Genomic DNA, 21,483 nt, shown 5'->3' with positions numbered 1-21,483 from the left:
AAAAAAAAAAAAAAAAAAAAGAGTGTATGGAGGAAGAAAGTGTCCTCACTGAATAGTTTTCCTCTTGTCTACATGGGTCTGGTTAAGACAGATGGGGATAAGAGTCTTATGATTCAATAGTGAGTAACTGTTATCACGACTAATTGAGACTGTCACAATTGTAAAGGTAGAAATTTTGTAACAAAAACAGGGATGTAGTTTATCTTACAGTCCAGAAACAAAGGACCCTAAGACCATCAAGGAAGAAGAGCACAAGTGGAGTGTGAGATCTTATCCAGAAAAGCAGTGATATCAGAGATGGAGGCAGAGATGGGGACACGGAGAGAGGGAGCAACTGAGGATTCTAGATTCACGGGAAGAGACGGGGTAAGAGCTGGTGGCCAGGAGGCAGACTTGCAGAATGTGCCCTTTGGTGGTGTAAATTATTATATAAGCCTCAGTGTTTAAGAAAAACAACAACAAAAGAGCTAAAGTGAATAGAGAGAAAATATTATGAACTGATGGTACATGGAGATTATAATCATTGTAATGAAACAAGGTGTATGATTTGTTGAAAGTAAAACTGAAGACATGCCCTGTCAACTTTCACTCAATCCACAATAAAAACCTTAAAAAAAAAAAAAAAATCCACACCACTGTTTGCATCAGAATAACTCCTATCAGATTATAAGTGCATTGCATAAGACTGTTAGCTACGTATCTAGGAAGAGTTTATTTGGTGAATAATACACGAATGTTGCTGTTGTTAGGTGCCATGGAGTCAGTTCCGACTCATAGTGACCCTATGTACAACAGAACGAAACCCTGCCTGGTCCTGGACTAACCTCACAATCAGTGCTGTGCCCAAGCCTATCGCTGCTACTACTGAGACAATCCATCTCGTTGGAGGTTTTCCTCTTTCTCTCCAACCCTCCACTTTATCAAAGATGATATCTTTCTCCAGCAACTGGTCCCTTCTTCTGTTAATATGTCTCATATATGAGAGACAAAGTCTGGCCATTCTAGCTTCCAAGAAGCACTCTGAAAGCACACTTTCCAATACAGATCTGATTGTTCTTTTGACAGCCCATGGTGCTTTCAATATTCTCCTCCAACACCATAACTCAAATGCATCAATTTTTCTCCAGTCTTCCTTATTCACTATCGAACTTTCGCATGCATATGAGGTTATTGAAAATACCACGGCTTGGGTCAGGCACACATCAGTTCTCAAGCTGACATCTTTGCTCTTCAACACTAAATAGCTCTTGTGCAGCAGATTTGCGTAATGCATTATGTCATTTGGTTTCTTGACTGCTGTTTCATGAGTGTTGATGGTTGATCCAAGCAAAATGAAGCCTTTGATAACTTCAGTCTTATTTTCATTTATATGAATGATTTTATTGGTACAATGGTGAGGACTTTTGTTTTCTTTACATTGAGGTGCAACCCATTTCAAAGGCTGTGGTCTTTGTTCATCATCAGCAAGTATTTAAGTCCTCTTCACTTTTAGCAAGCAAGGTTATATCATCTGCATATCGCAGGTGGTTAATAAATTTTCCTCCAATCCTGCTGCCACATTTTTCTTCATACAGTCCAGCTTCTCGGATTATTTGCTCAGCATACAGGTTGAATAAGTATGGTGAAAGAACACAACGCTGGCGCACACCTTTCTTAATTTTAAACCATTTGGTGTTCCCTTGTTATGTTTGAACAACTGCCTCTTGGTCTTCGTACAGGTTCCTCATGAGCACAATTAAGTATTCTAGAATACTCATACTTCACAACGTTGTCCAGAGTTTGTCATGATCCACACAATCTAAAGTCTTTGCATAGTCAATAAAGCACAGGTAAACATCTTTCTGGTATCCTCTGCTTTCAGCCAAGATCCATCTGACATCAGCAGTGATATCCCTCGTGTTATGTCCTCTTCTGAATCCAGCTTGAACCTCTGGAAGTTCTCTGTCAATGTAGGCTTGCAGCCATTTCTGTACTACCTTTAGTAAAAGATGACTTGCATGGGATTATCAAAGATATTGTTCAATGATTTCCGCATTCCATTGGGTCACCTCTCTTTGGAAGGGGCACAAATATGGATCTCTTCCAATCAGTTAGCAAGATAGTTGTCTTTGAAATTTCTTGGCATAGATGATTGAGTGCCTCAAGTGCTGCCTCAGTTTGTTGAAAAGGTTTCAATTTGGATTCCATCAATTCCTGGTGGCATGTTCTTTGCGAATGACTTCAATGCACCTTGGACTTCTTCCTTCAGTATCATTGGCTCTTGATCATATGCTACCTCTTGAAATGGTTAAACAGCAACCATTTCTTTTTGGTACAGTGATTCTGTGTATTCCTTCAACCTTCTTTTGATGCTTTCTGCATCAGTCAATATATGCTCAGAGAATCCTTCAATACCACAAGTCGAGCTTTGAATGTTTTATACAGTTCTCTGATGGCACCTAACAACAACAACAACTCAGCTTGAGAATGCTGAGCGTGTTTTTCCCTTTTGGTTTTCTGTTTTCTGACTCCAGGTCTTTGCATATTAATGCTAAGAAAAATTGTTGATCACACCACATTGGGTTCATGCATTTACTAGATTCATTTTTAAATGCTGTCATAAAAGCGCCCCAAAATAGACCTTTGCTTCTATGCTAACTAAATTCTCATAATTATTATAAAATATACCAACCTATATTTACACTGCTAAATTGCATATGGAGCCCTGGTGTGGTGTTGTACAATAAAGCGCTGAACCGCAAGGTTGGTTTGAACTGCAAGATCACAATTCAAACCCACCAGCCACTCCTTGGAAACCCTATACAGGGTCGCTAACAGTCAGAACTGACTCAGTGGGCACTTAACAATGACAACAACAGACAGCATACAGATCATATTTAATCAAAGCAAAACTTTTTACAACATATTTCCTAACTTTTGAATTACTAGATAAAGTAATCAGGCCACTCTTTCACCAGATAGATAATATATACATTCTGAACATAGAATTATAGAATAAAATGAGTAAATAATAAAATTACTTACTGCTCTCAAAAAGAGTATATTTTTCACATCCAGGTGCTAGTTTCTCAGTTTGTCTGCAACACTGGTAACTTCCATCTGCCCAGAATTTAGGATGATATTTAATCATAATATTATGGTTGTTCTTTATTTCTGCAATGCACAGATACAGCAATGGTTGGTAGAATCAGAGAGGCTACAAAACGCTTTCCCACATAGTTCATCATGACATAATCCTCAGATACCATGTTAATAATAGGAGAATGCTCTCACAATCACACATGACTCAGCACTGAGCAAAATCAACCTGATTTTATCTTACCTCCTTTTATAGTGAAACATTCTTGTTACTAGATGTAATTTCTGCTGGGACATTATGAAAAAATGCAAAAGTCAGCCTACAACTATTTTCCCCCTCACCCATTTAAACACTTTCCATACAAGCAATCCATCCATACCACTGACATTTTGATCAAATGCCGACTATATAAGCAATTCCTCATAAAATATGAAATCTTGCAGATCATAAAAGCCCAGTGCTTTGTCACCTTCAAATGTATGATATGTTAGATGAAAGTACAGTTTTCTTAGAAACTATATCAATGCCACAAGAAGGAACTAACTTATTAAAAAGGAAGTTACTTTAGGATTTTGCTATCACAGTAAAAGAAAGTTCTTGGAGAGACCCTTATTGAAGAGTAAAAGATTATAAATGCAATGGGTACATTTCGATATTTCTATTTTAGTTACAACAATATTATGCATAACAATTTTGTCCAGATTAATATCTCATTATATGATTTTTACCTTCTTTTAACTTCTTTACCCACCGGTCCCTGCTTTGTACACTGGGTGCAAAAATATAAAGCGTATTAGCATCATGGACAACCTAGAATAAAACAACAGATAGAATTGGTAAGAAAGAGCTACACATAGAATGTCTGTTTAACACAGAGTACCAAACCTATTGCCATCGAGTTAGTTCTGACTCAGCACAACTCTATAGGACATAGTAGAACTGTCCCAAAGGGTCACCAAGGCTGTAAATCTTCACAGAAACAGATTGCCACATCTTTTCCCAAGAAGCACCATGTGGGTTTGAACCACTGACCTTTTAATTAGCAACTAAGTGCTTTCACCATTGTGCCATCATTACTCCTTGGTACTATTGTTAAGCGCTGTCAAGTTGGTTCTGACTCAGAGAGATACTGTATAGAGTTTCTGAGGAGTGACTGGTGGGTGGGTTTCAATTGCTGACTTTGTGGTAGGCAGTCCAGTTCTTATCCTACAGTGCCACACCAAGACTTCTCTTGTTACCATTGCTATTTTGGGAAGTGCCATTGACTTGGTTTAGAATCATAGTGACTCTGTATGGAGTTTCCAAGGAGCAGTTGGTAAGTTTGACCTGGCAGTTCAAACCAACCCTGTGGTCCAGTGCTTATCCTAAAGCACCACACATTGTTGTTGTTGGGTACTGTCAAATCGATATCAACACATAGTGACCCTGTGCACAAAAGAACAAAACACTGCCTGGTCCTGGGCCAACCTCACAATCATTGCTATGTTTGAGCCCACTGGTGCTGCCACTGTGCCATTCATTCTCATTGGAGGGGGGAGGGGATCTTCCTCTTTTTCTCCTACCCTCCACATTACTGAACATGATATCCTTTTACAGAGTCTGGTCTCTGCTAACAGTATGTCCAAAGTATGAGCGACAAAGTCTGACCATTCTGGCTTCCAAGGAGCATTCAGGCTGTACTTCATCCAATATAGATTGATTTGTTCTTTTGGTAATCCATGGTACTTTTAATATTCTCCAACACCATAACCAAATGCATCAACTCTTCTATGGTCTTCCTTATTCACTGACCAACTTTCACATGCATATGTTGTTGTCAGGTACCACTGACCTTGCAGTTCAAACGACTTTGCAGTCCGACGCATTATCTCACAGCTAAGTTTATTAAATAAATCCTGAAGAAGGGCTGATATACTTGGACTGTGGTGTTGGAAAAGTATACTGAGGACAGACAAAAGAATGAATAAATCAGTCTTAGAAGAAATACAATCAGAATACCTACCTCTTAAAAGCAAAGATGGAGAGACTTGCTTACTTTATATATATCATCAGGAAAGACCCAGTGCTAGGCCCAGACCGGGGCATTATGTTTTATAAAATACAAAGCCAATGCAGATAAGGAAAGCCTCAATGAGATGGATTGACACAGTAGCCAGAACAATGGACTCAAACATACCAATAATCATGAAAATGGCACAGGGCCAAATAATGTTTCATAATCATATGATTAATAATAAAAATATTAAGACTGTATTTGTCAACCAGGTATTAACTCTTAAAGAGGCACTAGGCTTAAAAGTGTGGCCTCTGAAATCAGAATCCCAGCTTTCTGGATTGTCAGCCCAGTGATGACAGACAGATAACAGACTACATTGGCATATTGCCTAGCTGCTTGGGGCATCTGTATTTCTACAAAACTTGAAACATACCATCCTTAAATGCAAATCCTAAATCTCTAAGTTTGGCATCTCAGGCTGTTAGGCAGGTTATTACAAGAGATATCAGGGACTGGTATTCTTCCCTCAGCAAACCCAGATCACACCATGTAGGTACTTTCCACACCATCCACATGTAGAGGAGACTGTGACAGGGTGAATCAGAGGAGCCTCATTTCTCGTGTGCCTCCAGTCTTCTGATGAGTCACCCTATCACAGCAGAAGCTGTCAAGGGAGAGAACTTTACATAGATGCCATTTCAACAAGGAGGAAATACTCTCCCTGAATAATGCTATGAACTCATAGCTACCCTCACTCCTACTTATATCTTCAATTAGAGGAGAAATCGCAGATATTATATTTGGGTTTATCTTGAAAAAGAACCACCAACTCCCAGGAAATCCCCGAATGCCATCAGCATTGACTCATCTAAGGAGGCAACAAAGAGGTGGTCCACTACGCAGCTGGTTCCTCTTCCTTTTCTCTAACCCTTCTATGAGGTGATGAGTCATCTGGCAAAACGCAATTTGGCCTTTGGTCTCGATTCCTGAGAGTTGGACCACACCTGAGGCTAATGAGTGGGTCCTGACCAGATCAGGAGGGAATACTTGGGAGGCCCAATATTAAGTCTTAGAAGGCATGATATCATCTATCATGGCTATGTGGGGAGGCTGCTAGGAGCCTGGAACACTAAGGCTCAGATGGTGACTGTGCATGAGAAAGGGCAGTGCATCCCTCTTTGATTCATGGAAGCATTGAGCTGGAACCCCCTCCTAGGCCTCACCCTATGCATCTCTTCATTTATATTCTTCTGTTTGTAATAAAGATGTAGTCCTCAGTATGCTATACTCTGAATTTCTGAGTCAATGTAGTAGATTATCAGTGACAGCCCTCACGGGCTGGCATTTGCCTATTTGGCAGTTTCAAAGAAGGTATCCTTCTAACTTGAAAGCTGTGGCCTAGCTCTGTGTGGTGAGACTCAGTGCCACTTGCGCTGCTGGTACTGAGGAGCAACTGGAAGGTGAGGACTGGACCCAACCTCATAATCTGAGGACTGGATTCTTGCTTATCCTTCTTGGGCAGTTAGCAATAAAAGTGGAATTTACTCACTTGCCCCTTGCTTAGTGCACCTCCTAACCAGTTTCCATAGAGTCAATTCAGATCTTTAAAGACCTCATGAGTGTCAAAGTAGAACAGTACTCCATGCACAACATTTGTAATGGCTGAGTTTGGGGAGGAAGATTGTCAGGTATTTCTTCCAAGGCATCTCTGGGTGGATTTGAATCTCCAATCTTTTGATTAGCAACCCAGTATGTTTGCATCACCTAGAAACTCCTACTCCTTCCTGTTGTTGTTGTTGTTGTTAAGTGTCATCAAGTTGGTTCCAACTCATAGCAACCCTGTATATGGTTTTCAAAGCTGTAAATCTTTGGGAGAACAGAAAGCCTCATCTTTCTCCCATGGAGTGCTGGTAGGCTTGAACTGTTGACCTTGTGGTTTGCATCCCTTATCCTGCAGATCCATCATGTTCACGTGCTATGGAGCTGGTTCCTACTCATAGCTGCCCTGTATAGTTTCTGAGGAGCATCTGGTGGGTTTGAATCTCCAACTTTGTGCTTACCCGATAGGTGCCACACCAGGACTCCTTTTTCTTCTTAGAGGCTAGAACATGCTAGAAGTGGAAGAAACCTCCTTTTAGCTAGCATTTGGTATCTATGGACATTCTGCTGTTTTAATGTTTTTGCTTTTTTCCTTTTTTTTTGATCCTCTGTTCTCTTGTATTTGAACCTGATGCAAACTTTCACTGTTAAGCTGGGAAACTAGGATTGATGTTTTAGGTTATAATAAAAGATTTTTTTTCACCATTCAAATTCTACTGGTTTAAATTACTCAATTACAGTTCTTAAATTTTCAGAGAATTTTAGATTTTAAACTTATTATTCTTGACAATTATAAATGGCTAAAGAAGGGAATACTTGCTATTGTTCTAGGTTTATCCTGATTCTTAAATAAACCTTCAATATTGCAACTTGAGGCTTGAATTTTTCCTTCAGTTATTTCAGCTTGAGAAATGCCGGGGGTGTTGTGTTCTTTTGTTTTTCTAACTCCAGGTCTTTGCACATTTCATTGTAGTGGTTTGTCCTCTAGCGCTACCTTTTGAAATCTCCTGTTCAGCACTTTTACTTCATCATTTCTTCTCTCACTTTACTTTCAGATTTTCTTCTGACATCCATTTTGGTCTTTTCTTACTTCGCTGTATTTTTAATGACTCCTTGCTTTCTTAATGTATGATGTCCTTGATATTATTTTATAATTCATCTGGTCTGTGGTTAATAGTGTTCAAAGTGTCAAATATTGAGATAGTCTCTAAATTCAAGTGGGATATATTCAAGGTCATTCTTTGGTTCTTATGGATTTATTTTAATTACCCTCAGCTTCAATTTGCATGTGAGCTGACACTTGTTGTTACGTGCCATGGAGTTGGTTCTGATGCATACTGACCCTGTATAGGATTTCCGAGGCAGTATAATTTTGTGGGAGTAGAAAGCCTCGTATTTCTCCTGCAGAGCTGCTGGTGGGCTTGAACCACTGACCTTGTGGTTTGCAGTTTAATGCCATCATACAAAGTATTGCATTTCCAATGAGCTGTCACTAGTGGAAAGTAATCTAGATGCAATTTTAAATATTGAATATTTCAGTTTATTCAAGTCATCTTAATCCCCAAATTGGTACATGTTAATTTCAAATGTAGTTGATAATTTTCATAGCAGCAATTAAAAAACAATCAAAGACTCCAAGCACCTTCAGTTTTCAACATTATTCTTTCCTCCACACACCGAGACCAACAGTTGCACCTTACGTGGCTGCCACGGCCTTTTATGATCCCAGTAGGTTGTAAACCATTGTCTTTGTGGACTGTGTTATGCCAATTGACCATGGTGTCTCCTGAGACTATAGAGAAACTCATTGCTGAGATCCAGCAACTCATTGCTTGAAGGTATTTTGAAATGTCTAGGACATTCCCCCGCAACCCCCCCGCACCCCAATACTCAACAACATTCATAGGTGTGTTTGCAGCAAGGGTTAATACCCAGGTAGAAATATCCTCTGTCAAACTCTATAAACTTCTAAGTATATTTCCCCTCTCCCTCCCCATGTCTGTTCAGCCTGTGGATCTGTCCATGTACCTACCAACAGAACACTGTTGTTGCAGGGTATTTACCTCTACCCCCTTTAATCCTTGCATTTCTCCCTGTCTTCATCATTCTTCCGTTAACCTCCCTGTTCTGGTATACTGCCTTCTAGGAAGGTTTTCATTCACAAAGTGACTCTGGAAAAGACATTTAGCCTCCTTGAGCCTCGATTTCCTCAGTCATAAATGAGAATAGTATGATATTTCCCTTCCTTATGCAATAGAAGCTGTGTGGAGGGACATGTGATAACCCTTATAAAAATCCAGTGTCTAATTAATAGACAATGCTGATGCTATATTTTTCAACCCAAGCAGTCTTGCTGATTCATGTCTGTATAGGTAGCTCACACCTGCCACCTCTCAGCTTTTTAACTTCATAGAGAAAAGTTCTTCCCATGTCCTAATTCTTCTATGATATGAGAAGACTTCAAAAAGTTTACAGAAAAATGGAATTAAAGATAATGGAATCTTTCCAGAAACTTTTTAAAGTCGTCTTGAATATTAGAATAGTAGTAAACTAAGTCTCTGGTTTAGAAACTCAAGACTCCTGGTAGGACCTAACAGACCAAGACAAGAATATAATAATGTTTTAACCAAGGCCGATCAACAGTTTATGGAGAGCAGCAGTTACTATTAAAGAGGCAAACAAACCTATAAGTGTCCAAGGCAATGTCAGGAAATGGTAATGTCAAGTAGTAAGGGTAACTAAGAGCCCAGCATCACACTTGCTGAGGAAATATGCCAGCTCACCTGAAACGGGTATTTATTTTGGCAGGGAATGACAACATCATCATTCTTCACTATTTCCACACACTTGATTTTTGAAACGTCAATAAACCCTTTTCTGTATTTTTTCTGTTAAAAAGAGAAAGAAAGAGAGATCCCTTACAAACATTACAAGATACAGGGGGAAATGTTATTCACAGCAAAATTTGTTAATGAAATCACTGATTCAAAATACTGTAATTTCCTTAATAGTTATCTACAGCATGCCCCCTTAACTGTTAAAACTGCTTAAAATATTAATAGTTAATGATAATAAAATAATTAAATCCTTTAATATCTTGTAAAGATAAAACTGTTCTGCACTTTTGTCTAAAAAAAAAATTTAAATCTCTAAACCAAAAACACCCATACTCAATGGCTCCAGCTGATTCTGACTCACAGTGTCCCTGAGTACAGGGTTTCAGAGACTATAGATCTTTACAGGAGAAGACAGTCTCATCTTTTGTCTAAGGAGCAACAAGTGAGTTTGAACTGCAGACTTTGTGGTTAGCAGCCCAACACAGTGCCATGGACTACCTTCATTGATGCTTCTTCCTCTCAGACAAACACCTTTTCAAGTCTTCAACTTCTGATGACAGTTCCAAAAAATAAAGTATCAGAGACCAAACTGAAGTAAAATTCCATTTACTCAGTCACAGTCCCAACCTCCAGCTAGCTCTGTCTCCACACCCCCAAACCAGGAGATGCAGCACACAGAACTCAGGGAGATGTGAGGTAAACTTAGATTTTCATGTAAAGCCTCCGTTTAAACTCTATTATTAAATGTTCTACCTCCAACCCCCTCACTATAGATCTGCCTGGAGCAATTAACTAATGACATACAAAGCCCCTAAAATAATTTATATCCATGAACACAGTAAGCTCATTCCTGGAAATTTATTCCAGAAAAAACAATCCAAAAGAATATATAGTAGCATGAGCAAAGATAACTAGATATAACGCACCCATTAAATATTATTACAAATACAATGCAGAAATATTACAACATTACTGAATAATATGAACTAGTATATTTCAAACAAAAAGTTTGGAATTAGAACAAGTCCACGAGAGCCAAAATATAATATTGAATACATCCCACCTGAATTTGGAGATCATCTGAAGAACAGATGTGATGCATTAGACACTAAAGACCTAAGACCAGAAGAGTTGTAGGATGACATCAAGAACATCATACAGGTAGAAAATAAAAGGTCATTAAGAAAACAAGAAAGAACAGAACAAAATGGATATAAGAAGAGACTCTGAAACTTGCTCTCCAGTGCAGATATGCTACAGCAAATGGAAGAAGTGAGGAGGTACAAGAACTAAACTGAAAATTTCAAAGGTCAGCTTCCAAGAAGGCAAACTCAAATATTTATAATGAAATGTGCAAAGACCTGGAGTTAGAAATCAAAACGTGAAGAACACACTCGGAATGTCTCAAGCTGAGGGAACTGAAGAAAAACTTCAAACCTCAACGTGAAGTATTGAAGGATTCTGATTCTATGGGCAAAATATTGAATGATGCAGAAAGCAACAAAAGAAGGTGGAAGAATACACAGACTCACTGTACCAAAAAAGAAATGGTCGAATCATTTCAAGAGGTAGCATATAATCCAGAGCCAATGATCCTGAAGGAAGAAGTCCAAGGTGCATTGAAATCACTGGCAAAGAACAAGGCACCGAGAATTGATGGAATATAAATTGAAATCTCTCAACAAATTGATGCGGCACAAGAAATTTGGAAGACAACTACCTGGCCAACTGGTTGGAAGAGACCCATATCTTGGCCCATTCCAAAGAGAGGTGACCCAGGGGAATACGGAATTCATTGGACAATATCATTAGTATCCTATACAAGTAAAGTTTTACTAAAGGTAATACAGAAACAACTGCAACCATACATTGACAGAGAACTTCCAATGGTTCAAGCCAGATTCAGAAGATGATATGGAACAAAGGATATCATTGCCGAAGTCAGATGGATCTTGGCTGAAAGCAGAGAACACTAGAGAGATATTTACCTGTGCTTTATTGACTACGCAAAGGCTTTCAATTGTGTGGATCATGACAAGCTCTGGGTGACATTGAAAAGCATGAATAGTTCAGAACACTTAAATGTGCTCATGAGGAACCTGCACATAGATCAAGAGGCAGTTGTTCGAACAGAACAAGGGATGCTGAATGGTTTAAAATTAGGAAAGGTGTATGCCAGGGTTGTATTCTTTCACCATATTTATTCAATCTGTATGCTAAGCAAATCATCTGAGAAGCTGAATTATATGAAGAAAAACATGGCATCAAGATAGTTCATTAGCAACCTGTGATATGCAGATGATACAACTTTGCTTGCTGAAAGTGAAAAGGATTTAAAATGCTTACTGGTGAAGACCAAAGACCACAGACTTTGGCATGGGTTGCACCTCAGTGTAAATAAAATAAACATCCTCACCAGTGGACCAATAAATAATATCCATATAAATGGAGAAAAGACTGATATTGTCAAAGACTTCATTTTGCTCAGATCCACCATCAACCCTCATGGTGGAGTCAAAAAATCAAGTATTAGGCAAATTTGCTGCACGAGACCTCTCTAAAGTGTTGAAGAGCAAAGATGTCAATTTAAGGACTAAGGTGTGCCTTACCCAAGCCAGGGTATTTTCAATAACCGGGCAGTGTTTCATTCTGTTGTGCATAGGGTCACTATGAGTTCGTACTGATTCAATGGAACCTAACAACAACAACAAACAAAAAGTTGTATAACAACTAAAGTGTTTTTTTTTTTTTTTTTTAAATAGTCAGATGATAAAGAATAGAAAGAAAAACAATAAAATGTACATTGTTTTACTAGTCTTTGGGGTGAACCTGTTGCCTCTCTGGCCTCTGGACAGACCCTCTACCCTGTGTCCTGGGCTAAAAGGGCACAGTGGTTGTGACACAGTAATTGGTTCTTACAAACAAAAATAAATCAAATCCACTGATATCAAGTTGATTCCCATTCATTAAAACCCCATAGGACAGAGTAGAACTGCCCCACAATATGTCCAAAGCTGTTCTTCCCACACACGCAGACTGCCACATCTTTCTCCCACAGAGCAGCTCCTGGATTCAAACAGTCAACTTTTCTGTTAGCAGTAAGGAGCTTTAACCACTGCACCTATAGGGCTCTTCTCACCTGATCCTAGTCGCTGTTGAAGTTAAGTGCTGTCGAGTCAGTTCTGACTCATAGCGGCTCTGTATAGGGTTTCCGAGAAACAGCTGGTGAGTTTGAACCACTAACCCTGTGGTTCACAGTCCAGTGCTGATCCAGGTGGGAAGCTAGGAGTCCCACCTGACCCTTAGCAAGCATTATTTCACTCTTTGCTCAAAAGATCTCTGTATGGTATGTATTATTCTCCTCATTTTACGGGTGAGGAAACTGCATCTCAGACAAGCTAAAACTATCCCCAAGGACCTCAACCAATCACAATACCCACTATTGTTTTTGTTGTTAACTGCTATAGAGTGGGTTCTGACCCATAGCAACCCTGTATAGGGTTTCTGAGGAGTGGCTGTTGAGCTTGAACGACAGCAGGACTCCACAAAGGCCACTAGAGCTGGGATTCCTTAGCTGCAAGGAGGTGACAGAATTAATGGAACCAAGTCAGGGGATGCAACAAACTAATGGGTACCAAGCACAGACTGAGCTTCAGTCAAGATAAGGAGAAGGGCATTCTCCCCAGTCATTCTCTTCTGTGAAATTTACTTCTGTCTACAGAACTGGTGTAGTACTGTAAGATAAGCAACCAAAAGGTCAGTAGTTCAAACCCACCTCGGAAGCCCTATAAAATATTGCTATGAGTCAGACCTGAATCAACTTAACAACATACGCATAAAAGGAGCCCTGGTATCATAGTGGGTTATGACTTGGGCTGCTAACCACGTGGTCAGCAGTTCAAATCTACCAGACAATTGGCAGGAGAAAGAAGAGATTTTCTGCTCTTGTAAATAGTGTCACTATGAGTTGGCACTGACTTGATGGCACAGCACCACCACAGACACATCCAGGCCTCTCCATCCATACCAAGAACCTCTCTCTGCCCATGATACTACCCTCTTTTCTTTCCTTCTCAAAAGGCCTTCATTTCCTTTCCGCCTACTCCTTCCTGAACCATTTTACAACCTGCCTCACACTTCACACACTTTAAAAGCTGTTCTCAACAAGAGGTCTTTTCTCAGTTATTACCTTTATGGGGCATTTGAGAGTTCTGATGCTCTCTTCTTCCCTAGTTGCCTGGTATCATACTGATTTTCCTTGTCTTCCTTCCCCTCAGTGTCTCACAAAGCAGTATCCCCTATGTGTCAGCAACTATGTGCAAGGAATATCAAAAACAAGGTAAGAGAAGCTCACTTGCTGAGCATATGTTGTTATTGTTAGGTACCATCGAGTCAGTACCAACTCATAGCGACCCTATGTACAATAGAATGAAACACTGCCTGGTCCTGGGCCAACCTCACAATTGTTGCCATGCTTGAGCCCATTGATGCTTCCACTTGGCCAATCCACCTCACTGGGGGTCTTCCTCTTTTTCTCTGACCCTCCACCTTACCAAACATGATATCCTTCTCCAGCGACTGGTCCCTCCTGACAATATGTCCAAAGTATGAGAGACGAAGTCTGGCCATCCTGGCCTCCAAGGAGCACTCTGGCTGCACTTCTTCTAATACAGATCTGTTGGTTCTTTTGGCAGCCCATGGCACTTTCAATATTCTCCTCCAATACCATAACTCAAAAGCATTAATTCTTCTATGGTCTTCTTTATTCACTGTACAGCTTTCGCATGCATATGAGGTTACTGAAAATACCATGGCTTGGGTCAGGCGCACCTTAGTCCTCAAGCTGACATCTTTGCTCTTCAACACTTTAAGAAGGTCTTGTGCAGCAGATTAGCCCAATGCAATAAGTCGTCTGATTTCTTGACTGCTGCTTCCATAAGTGCTGATAGTTGATCCAAGAAGAATGAAGTCTTTGACAACTTCAATCTTTTCTCCCTTGATAAGAATGTTGTTTATTGGTCCAGTGGTGAGGATTTTTGTTTTCTTTACATTAAGATGCAATCCATACCTAAGGTTGTGGTCTTTGATCTTAATCAGTAAATACTTTAAGTCCTCTTCACTTTCAGCAAGCAAAGTTATATCACCTGCATATTGATCTCAGGTTGTTAATGAGTCTTCCTCCAATCCTGAGGCCATGTTTTTCTTCATATAGCCCAACTTCTCAGTTTATTTGCTTAGCATACAGGTTGAATAAGTATGGTGACAGAACACAATCCTATTGCACACCTTTCTTCATTTTAATCCATTCAGTGTTCCCATGTTCTGTTCCAACAACTGACTATGAGCACATAGTCCAGGTATTATGACAAGTGCTTTTAATTCTCACAGCTACAGTAAGCAACACTATACTCATCTTAAAACAAAAACAAAACAAATCACAACCCCAAACTCATTACTACTGAGTCAACTCTGACTTAGATGGTGACCTCATGTGTTACAGAGTAGAACTGCTCTGGCAAGTTTTCTTGGCTGTAATCTTTATGGATGTCATCCTCAATTCTAAGGAACATTCAGGTTGTACTTCTACCAAAACAGATTTGCTCATTCTTCTAGTTGTTGTTAAGTGCCGGTGAGTTGGTTCCAACTCACAGTGATCCTGTGTACAGTTTCCAAGGAGTGACTAGGGGGTTTGAACTGCCTACCTTGTGGCTCAAACTAACTTGCATTCCCCCGTACTTATTTTACAGCGGCACACCAGGACCCGATTTTTCTGGTAGTCCATGGTATATTTAACATTCTTAACCAACACCATAATTAAAAGGCATGAATTCTTCTTCAGTCTTCCAAATTCATTTTCCAGCTTTTGAATGCATCCGAGGTAATTGAAGATATCATGATTTGGGCCAAGAGCCCCTTAGTGCCCAAACCAGATCTTCTGCAGTAGATTAGCCCAGCTGCTGCCTCCATAAGTGTTGATTATGGATCGAAGTAAAATGAAATCCTTGACAACGTCAATCTTTTTTCCATTTATAATATTGTTGTTTATTGGTCCAATTGTAAGGATTTCTGTTATTTTACACTGAGTTGTAATCCACACCGAAGGCTGTATTCCTTGTTTTTCATTACCAAGTGCTTCAAGTCCTCTTCACTTTCAACAAGCAAGGTGTGTCTTCTGCATATCACAGATGGTTAATGACTTTTTTTTTTAACAGTTAAAATAGCAATAAAAAGCTTCTATACTACAAAATATGTAGTAGTACATATGTTGTTGTTAAGTGCCGTCGAGTTGGTTCCAACTCAGTGACCCCATATAGGGTTTCCCAGGAGCAGCTGATGAGCTTGAACCACTGACCCCGTACTTCAAATTGACTTGGCAGTCCAGCACATTAACCCACGGTGCCACACCAGGATTCCAGTTATATATATGGACATATTTAATGATGAAGATTATGGTTTAAGTGGAGTACTGGTGTGGCACTACAGAAAAAGCACTGGCTTATAAGCTGCATATGCAAGTTTAGGCTGAAGCTGAAGAAAATGAAAACAAGTCTGTAAGAGACAAAATATTACCTTGAATACATTCTACCTGAATTTAGAGATCATCTCAAAAAACAATAATGATCCAACACCAGATGAGATTGGGATGACATCAAGAACATCATACAATAAGAAAGCAAAAGGTCAGTAGGAAGACAAGAAAAAAAGAAAAGACCAAAATGAATGTCAGAAAAAACTCTAGAGCTTGCACTCCAGGGAAGAGATACTAAAGCAAATAGAAGAAATGAGAAGGTAAAAGGCTGAACAGAAAATTTCGTAATGTCAAATATTATGAGATGTGCAAAAACCTGAAATTAGAAAACCAAAAGGGAAGAACATACTCAGCATTTCTGAAGCTGAAGGAACTGAAGAAAAATTCAAGCCTTCAATTGCAATATTGAGTCCTATTGTGGTGCTGTAGGATAAACACAGGAGTGCAAGGTTGGTTTGAACCACAGCGGTTCAAACTCACCACATGCTCCTCAGAAACCCTATGCAGGGTTATTATGAGTCAGAACTGACTCGACGGCACTTAACAACAACAAGCAAGATATTGAGTGATGCAGAAAGCATTAAAAGAAAATAGAAGGGATATACAGAATCACTATACCAAAAAGAAATGGTCGATGTTCAAACATTTCAAGAAATAACATATGATCAAGAACCAATGATATTGAAGGAAGAAGTCCAAGGTACACTGAAGGTATTTGGAAAGAATAAGGCTCTGGGAATTGATGGAGTACAAATTGAAATCTTTCAACAAAGTGAGGCAGCATTGGAGGCACTCACTCATCTATGCCACATAATTTGGAAGACAGCTACCTGGCCAACTGATTGGAAGAGATCCGTATTTGTGCTCATTTCAAAGAGAGGTGACCCAACAGAATGCAGAAATTGTCGGACAATATCACTGATGTTCCATGCAAGTAAAGTTTTGCTAAAGATAATTTTAAAAAGGCTGTAGCAGTACATTGACAGGGAGCTGCCAAAGGTTCTGACTAAATTCAGATGGGGACATGGAATGAGGGATATCATTACTTAGGTCAGGTGGATCTTGGCGGAAAGCAGAGAATACCAGAAAGATGTTCACCTGTGCTTTATTAACTGTGCAAATACTTTTGAGTGTGTGGATAATGACAAGCTATGGACAACATTGTGGAGAATGAGTATTCCAAAATACTTTATTGTGCTCATTTAATGTAAATATAGACCAAGAGGCAGTCATTCGAACAGAATAGGAGGACACTGAATGATTTAAAATTAGGAAAGTGTGTGCCAGAGTTGTATTCTTTCACCTTATTTATTCAATCTGTATGCTGAGCAAATAATTCAAGAAGCTGGATAATCATATGCAGAAGAACATGAAATCAGGACTGGAGGAAGACTCATTAACAACTTGTGATATGCAGATGATAAAAGCCTTATTTGCTGTAAGTGAAGAGGATTTAAAATACTGAAGTAGATCAAAGACCACAGCCTTTGGTATGGGTTGCACCTCAATGTAAAGAAAACAAAATCCTCACCACTGGACCAATAAAGTTAAACAGAGAAAAGATTGAAATTACCAAAGACTTTATTTTATTCAGATAAACCATCAACACTCATGGAAGCAGCAGTCAGGAAATCAGGTGATATATTGCATTAGGCAAATCTGCTGCACAAGAGCTTTTTAAAGTGACGAAGAGCAAAGATGTCAATTTGAGGGCTAAGTAAGGTACATGTGACCCAAACCATGGTATTTTCAATAAACTCATATGTATACTAAAGTTGGACAGTGAATATGGAAGATAATTTTTTAAAAAGTGATATACTTGAATTATGATGTTGGAGAAGAATACTAAGAGAACCATGGACTGCCAGAAGAAGAAACAAATCTGTTTTAGAAGAAATACAGCCAGAGTGCTCCTTGGAAGCCAGGATGGCCACACTGCATCTCTTATATTTGGGACACATTGTCAGAAGGGACCAATCCCTGGAGAAGGTTATCGTGCTGGGTAAAGTGTAAGATCAGCAAAAATGAAGACAACACCCAAAGACATGGATTGGCACAGTGGCAGCAGCAATGGACTCAAACTTAACAACAATTGTGAGATGGCACCAGACCGGGCAGTGATTGCTGTGTTGTACAGAGGGTTACTATGAGTCGGGATCAACTCGATGGCACCTAACAACAACAACAATGAGAGGACTGTTCAGTTTTGTCATGTTGCTACATTTAAACTGAGCTATTCCAGAGGCAGAAAGAAGGCTCTCACTATCAACAAAGAAGAGGCAGGAATGGAGCATATCCTTTGAGCCTGGGATCCCTATGTTGAACATCCTTGATCTAGGAAACATAGAGTCATGACACCAGGGATGGTAATAGACAATGAGAAGCAATGGCAGAGAAACAGTGGCAGCAGAGGCAGCGGAATCAGGAGATCCTAATACACGGTCATATGCCTCATATGGTCAATAGCCTCATATGGATGCGAAAGCTGGACAGTGAATAAGGAAGATCGTAGAAGAATTGATGCCTTTGAGTTGTGGTGTTGGAGGAGAATACTGAAAGTGCCATGGACTGCCAAAAGAACCAATAGATCTGTTTTGGAAGAAGTGCAGCCAGAGTGCTCCTTGGAGGCCAGGATGGCTAAGCTTCATCTCTCCTACTTTGGACATATTGTCCGGAGGAAACAATCGTTGGAGAAGGATGTCATGCTGGGTAGAGTGGAGGGTCAGAGAAAAAGAGGAAGACCCCCAATGAGATGGATCAGCCAGGTGGCATCATTGATGGACTCAAGTGTGGCAGCAGTAGTGAGGTTGGCCCAGGATCGGACATTGTTTCGTTCTGCTGTGCATGGGGTCGCTATGAGTCGGTTCTGACTCGATGGCACCTGACAATAATACGCGGTCAAGCCATAAGAAACTGTCACTTTTGAAAAAATAAAAAATGATCAGATATTGGTGATACAATATACTTCAATTTAATACATTTGGTCCTGCTCATTTTGAGATATAATAATAGATATAATATAACAACTGCTCATTGTGAGATATAATAATAGATATAATAAATATAATAAGAGATATAATAATTAGCTTGTACTTGTATTTTTGTTCATTATTTTCTATATATTATTAAATTTTGCATATATTAGGCTTCTGCTGTGGTGCTGTAGGATCAGCATTGGTCTGAGAACCACAAGATCAGCAGTTCAAACCTACCTCCTCAGAAATCCTGTACAGGGTCTCTATGAGTCAGAACCGACTCAATAGTACTTAACAACAGCAACATACGTTTATTAAAAACATGATAATGCTACAAAATTTGAAGTTGTTAGGGATTTCACAACTGTGAACGTGAGTGTTCATAGTCAACACCCATGGAAGCAGCAGGCAAGAAATCAAATGATGTAATACATTGAAAAACTCTGCTGCAAAAACCTCTTAACTGTGTTAAAAGGCCAGGATGTGACTTTGAGGACTAAGGTACACCTGACGCACGCTGCAGTATTTTCAAATCACCTCAGAGCTGGACTATGAATACGGAAGGCTGAAGAAGAATTGGTGCCAAAGCAGATTAAATATACTACGGACTACCAGTTGTTCAAGTGTTTTTGAGTCAGTGCCGACTCCTAGCACTTTCTGTAGAGTTTCTGAGGAGCAGCTGGTGAGTTTGTACTGTCAACCTTGTGGTTAGCAGTCCAGTGCTAATGCTACAGTGCCACACCAAGAATGCCAGAAGAATGAATAAATATGTATTAGAAGACATGTACAGCCAGAATGTTCCACAGAAGTAAGGATAGTGAGACTTCATCTTACATACATCTGATTACATGCTATCAGAAAGGACTGGTCCTGACAGGAGGACATTGTGCTTGGTGAGCAAAACAGAGGAAGACTTTCAATGACATGAATTTCCACAGTGACCGCAACAATGCGCTCAAACACAGCAAAGATTGTAAGGGTGCAGGACTGGGCAGTGTTTTGTTCTGTTGTACACAGGCACTTTAACCACAACCTTCCATAAATATCTTCATCTCTTCGCATGATCTCACACCCCTCTGTCTCTATAGCTCATGTATCATGTATGTAGCATCTGAGGAAACCAAGCCAGTCCTTTTCCTCAAGGAATCCAGTTGAGTGTGCGATGATTACTCATTAGATAGTGTGTTGTCATTGCCATCAGTGAGTTGTTGTTTTTAAGTGTTGTCAAATCAGTTCCAACTCACAGCAACCCTGTATAGGGTTTCTGAGGAATGGCTGGTGGGTTTGAATCACTGACCTTGTAGTTAGCAATTCAGTGCTTATCCTACAGTGCCACATGAGGTAGGCCGTCCTTTATTGAATAAAGTGCAGTGATACACAAAAAAAGAAGTTAACACTTCCAGAGAGGGGTTAGAAAAACCTTTAGCTCCTTCAGCTAAGCCCTGACACATGAATATGACTTTTCCCCAGAAAAGAAAGGAGAATATAAGTTACAGCCAACAGCTAGAGCAGAGGGTGTAGTTACCAAAGAACATGACAGGTTTGAAGATGGCAAGGATTTCAGTGTTACTAGGTACATTGAGGGGTTCTGGTATGGCGCTATACGATAAGCAGTACTAGACTGCTAACCGCAAGGTTAACCCACCAGTTGCTCCATGGAAAGTTTCCACAAGGTCACTTATGAGTTGGAACCAACTCAATTGCATTTAACAACAGCAACCGATGCACTTAGGGGGCAAGTGGAAGTGGCTGGAAACAGGATTGTGAGGGTGGGATAAAACCAGATTATAAAGGACTTTGTAGGTAAAGCACTTTATCTTCTACTCAATGAGAAACCATTGCCTTAAGTGATTGTTATTTTGTACACGTGGGTCAAGGCTGTTAAAAACATAAAGTTGATTTGTGCACTATCATATGGGGGAGGAAGAAAAATAGAGCAGCTTTTGGAAATTAAAATAAGTTAAGGACAAAAAAAGACAACTCACTTTATGAATTTTATGCTAAGTACTGGTATGACATTGTAAGATAAGCACTGAATTGTTAACCACAAGGTCAGCGGTTCAAACCCACCAGTTGCCCCTCAGAAACTCTATACTGGGTCACTATGAGTCAGAATCACCCACAAAGCACTTAACAGTAACAACATGCTAAGACCAGCAGGATTCTCTTAACAGTAGTTTGCTGCTTCAGAGCAAAGGCTCTGGAGACAGACTGCCTGAGTTTGAATCTTGGCTCTGCCATTTGTAGTGTGACTTTAAACAAGTTACTCAACTGCTCTATATTTCACTTTCATTAGCTATGAAATTGAACAGATAACAGCAGCACAACATAATAAGTGTGGTCTAAGTATTAAGAGTCAAGTCAGGTAAAATTCTTGGAACAAAGCTGACAAGCAGCAAATGCTCAATATATTTTGTTATTAGTATTATTTTTTTTTTTTAATTTATTAAATGTTTTTATTTTGGATT

At 39.6% G+C, this 21,483-nt stretch overlaps 1 protein-coding gene across 1 annotated transcript in view; it reads right to left on the bottom strand.

Annotated features, from left to right (window-relative positions):
- The window catches only part of TEC (tec protein tyrosine kinase), a 110,680-nt gene that overhangs the window by 45,629 nt on the left and 43,568 nt on the right, over positions 1-21,483 (bottom strand). The window contains exons 2-4 of the mRNA XM_006872672.1: positions 9,458-9,562; positions 3,808-3,889; positions 3,025-3,153 (exon numbers count right to left, since the gene is read on the bottom strand). Of these exons, the coding sequence (XP_006872734.1) occupies positions 3,025-3,153; positions 3,808-3,889; positions 9,458-9,562 (316 nt within the window). The remainder of the gene's footprint in view (positions 1-3,024; positions 3,154-3,807; positions 3,890-9,457; positions 9,563-21,483) is intronic.

The sequence above is a fragment of the Chrysochloris asiatica genome, unplaced genomic scaffold (assembly GCF_000296735.1).
Source record: "Chrysochloris asiatica unplaced genomic scaffold, ChrAsi1.0 scaffold00209, whole genome shotgun sequence".
Classification (NCBI taxonomy): Eukaryota; Metazoa; Chordata; class Mammalia; order Afrosoricida; family Chrysochloridae; genus Chrysochloris; species Chrysochloris asiatica.
This window is presented reverse-complemented; position numbering and strand designations above follow the sequence as displayed.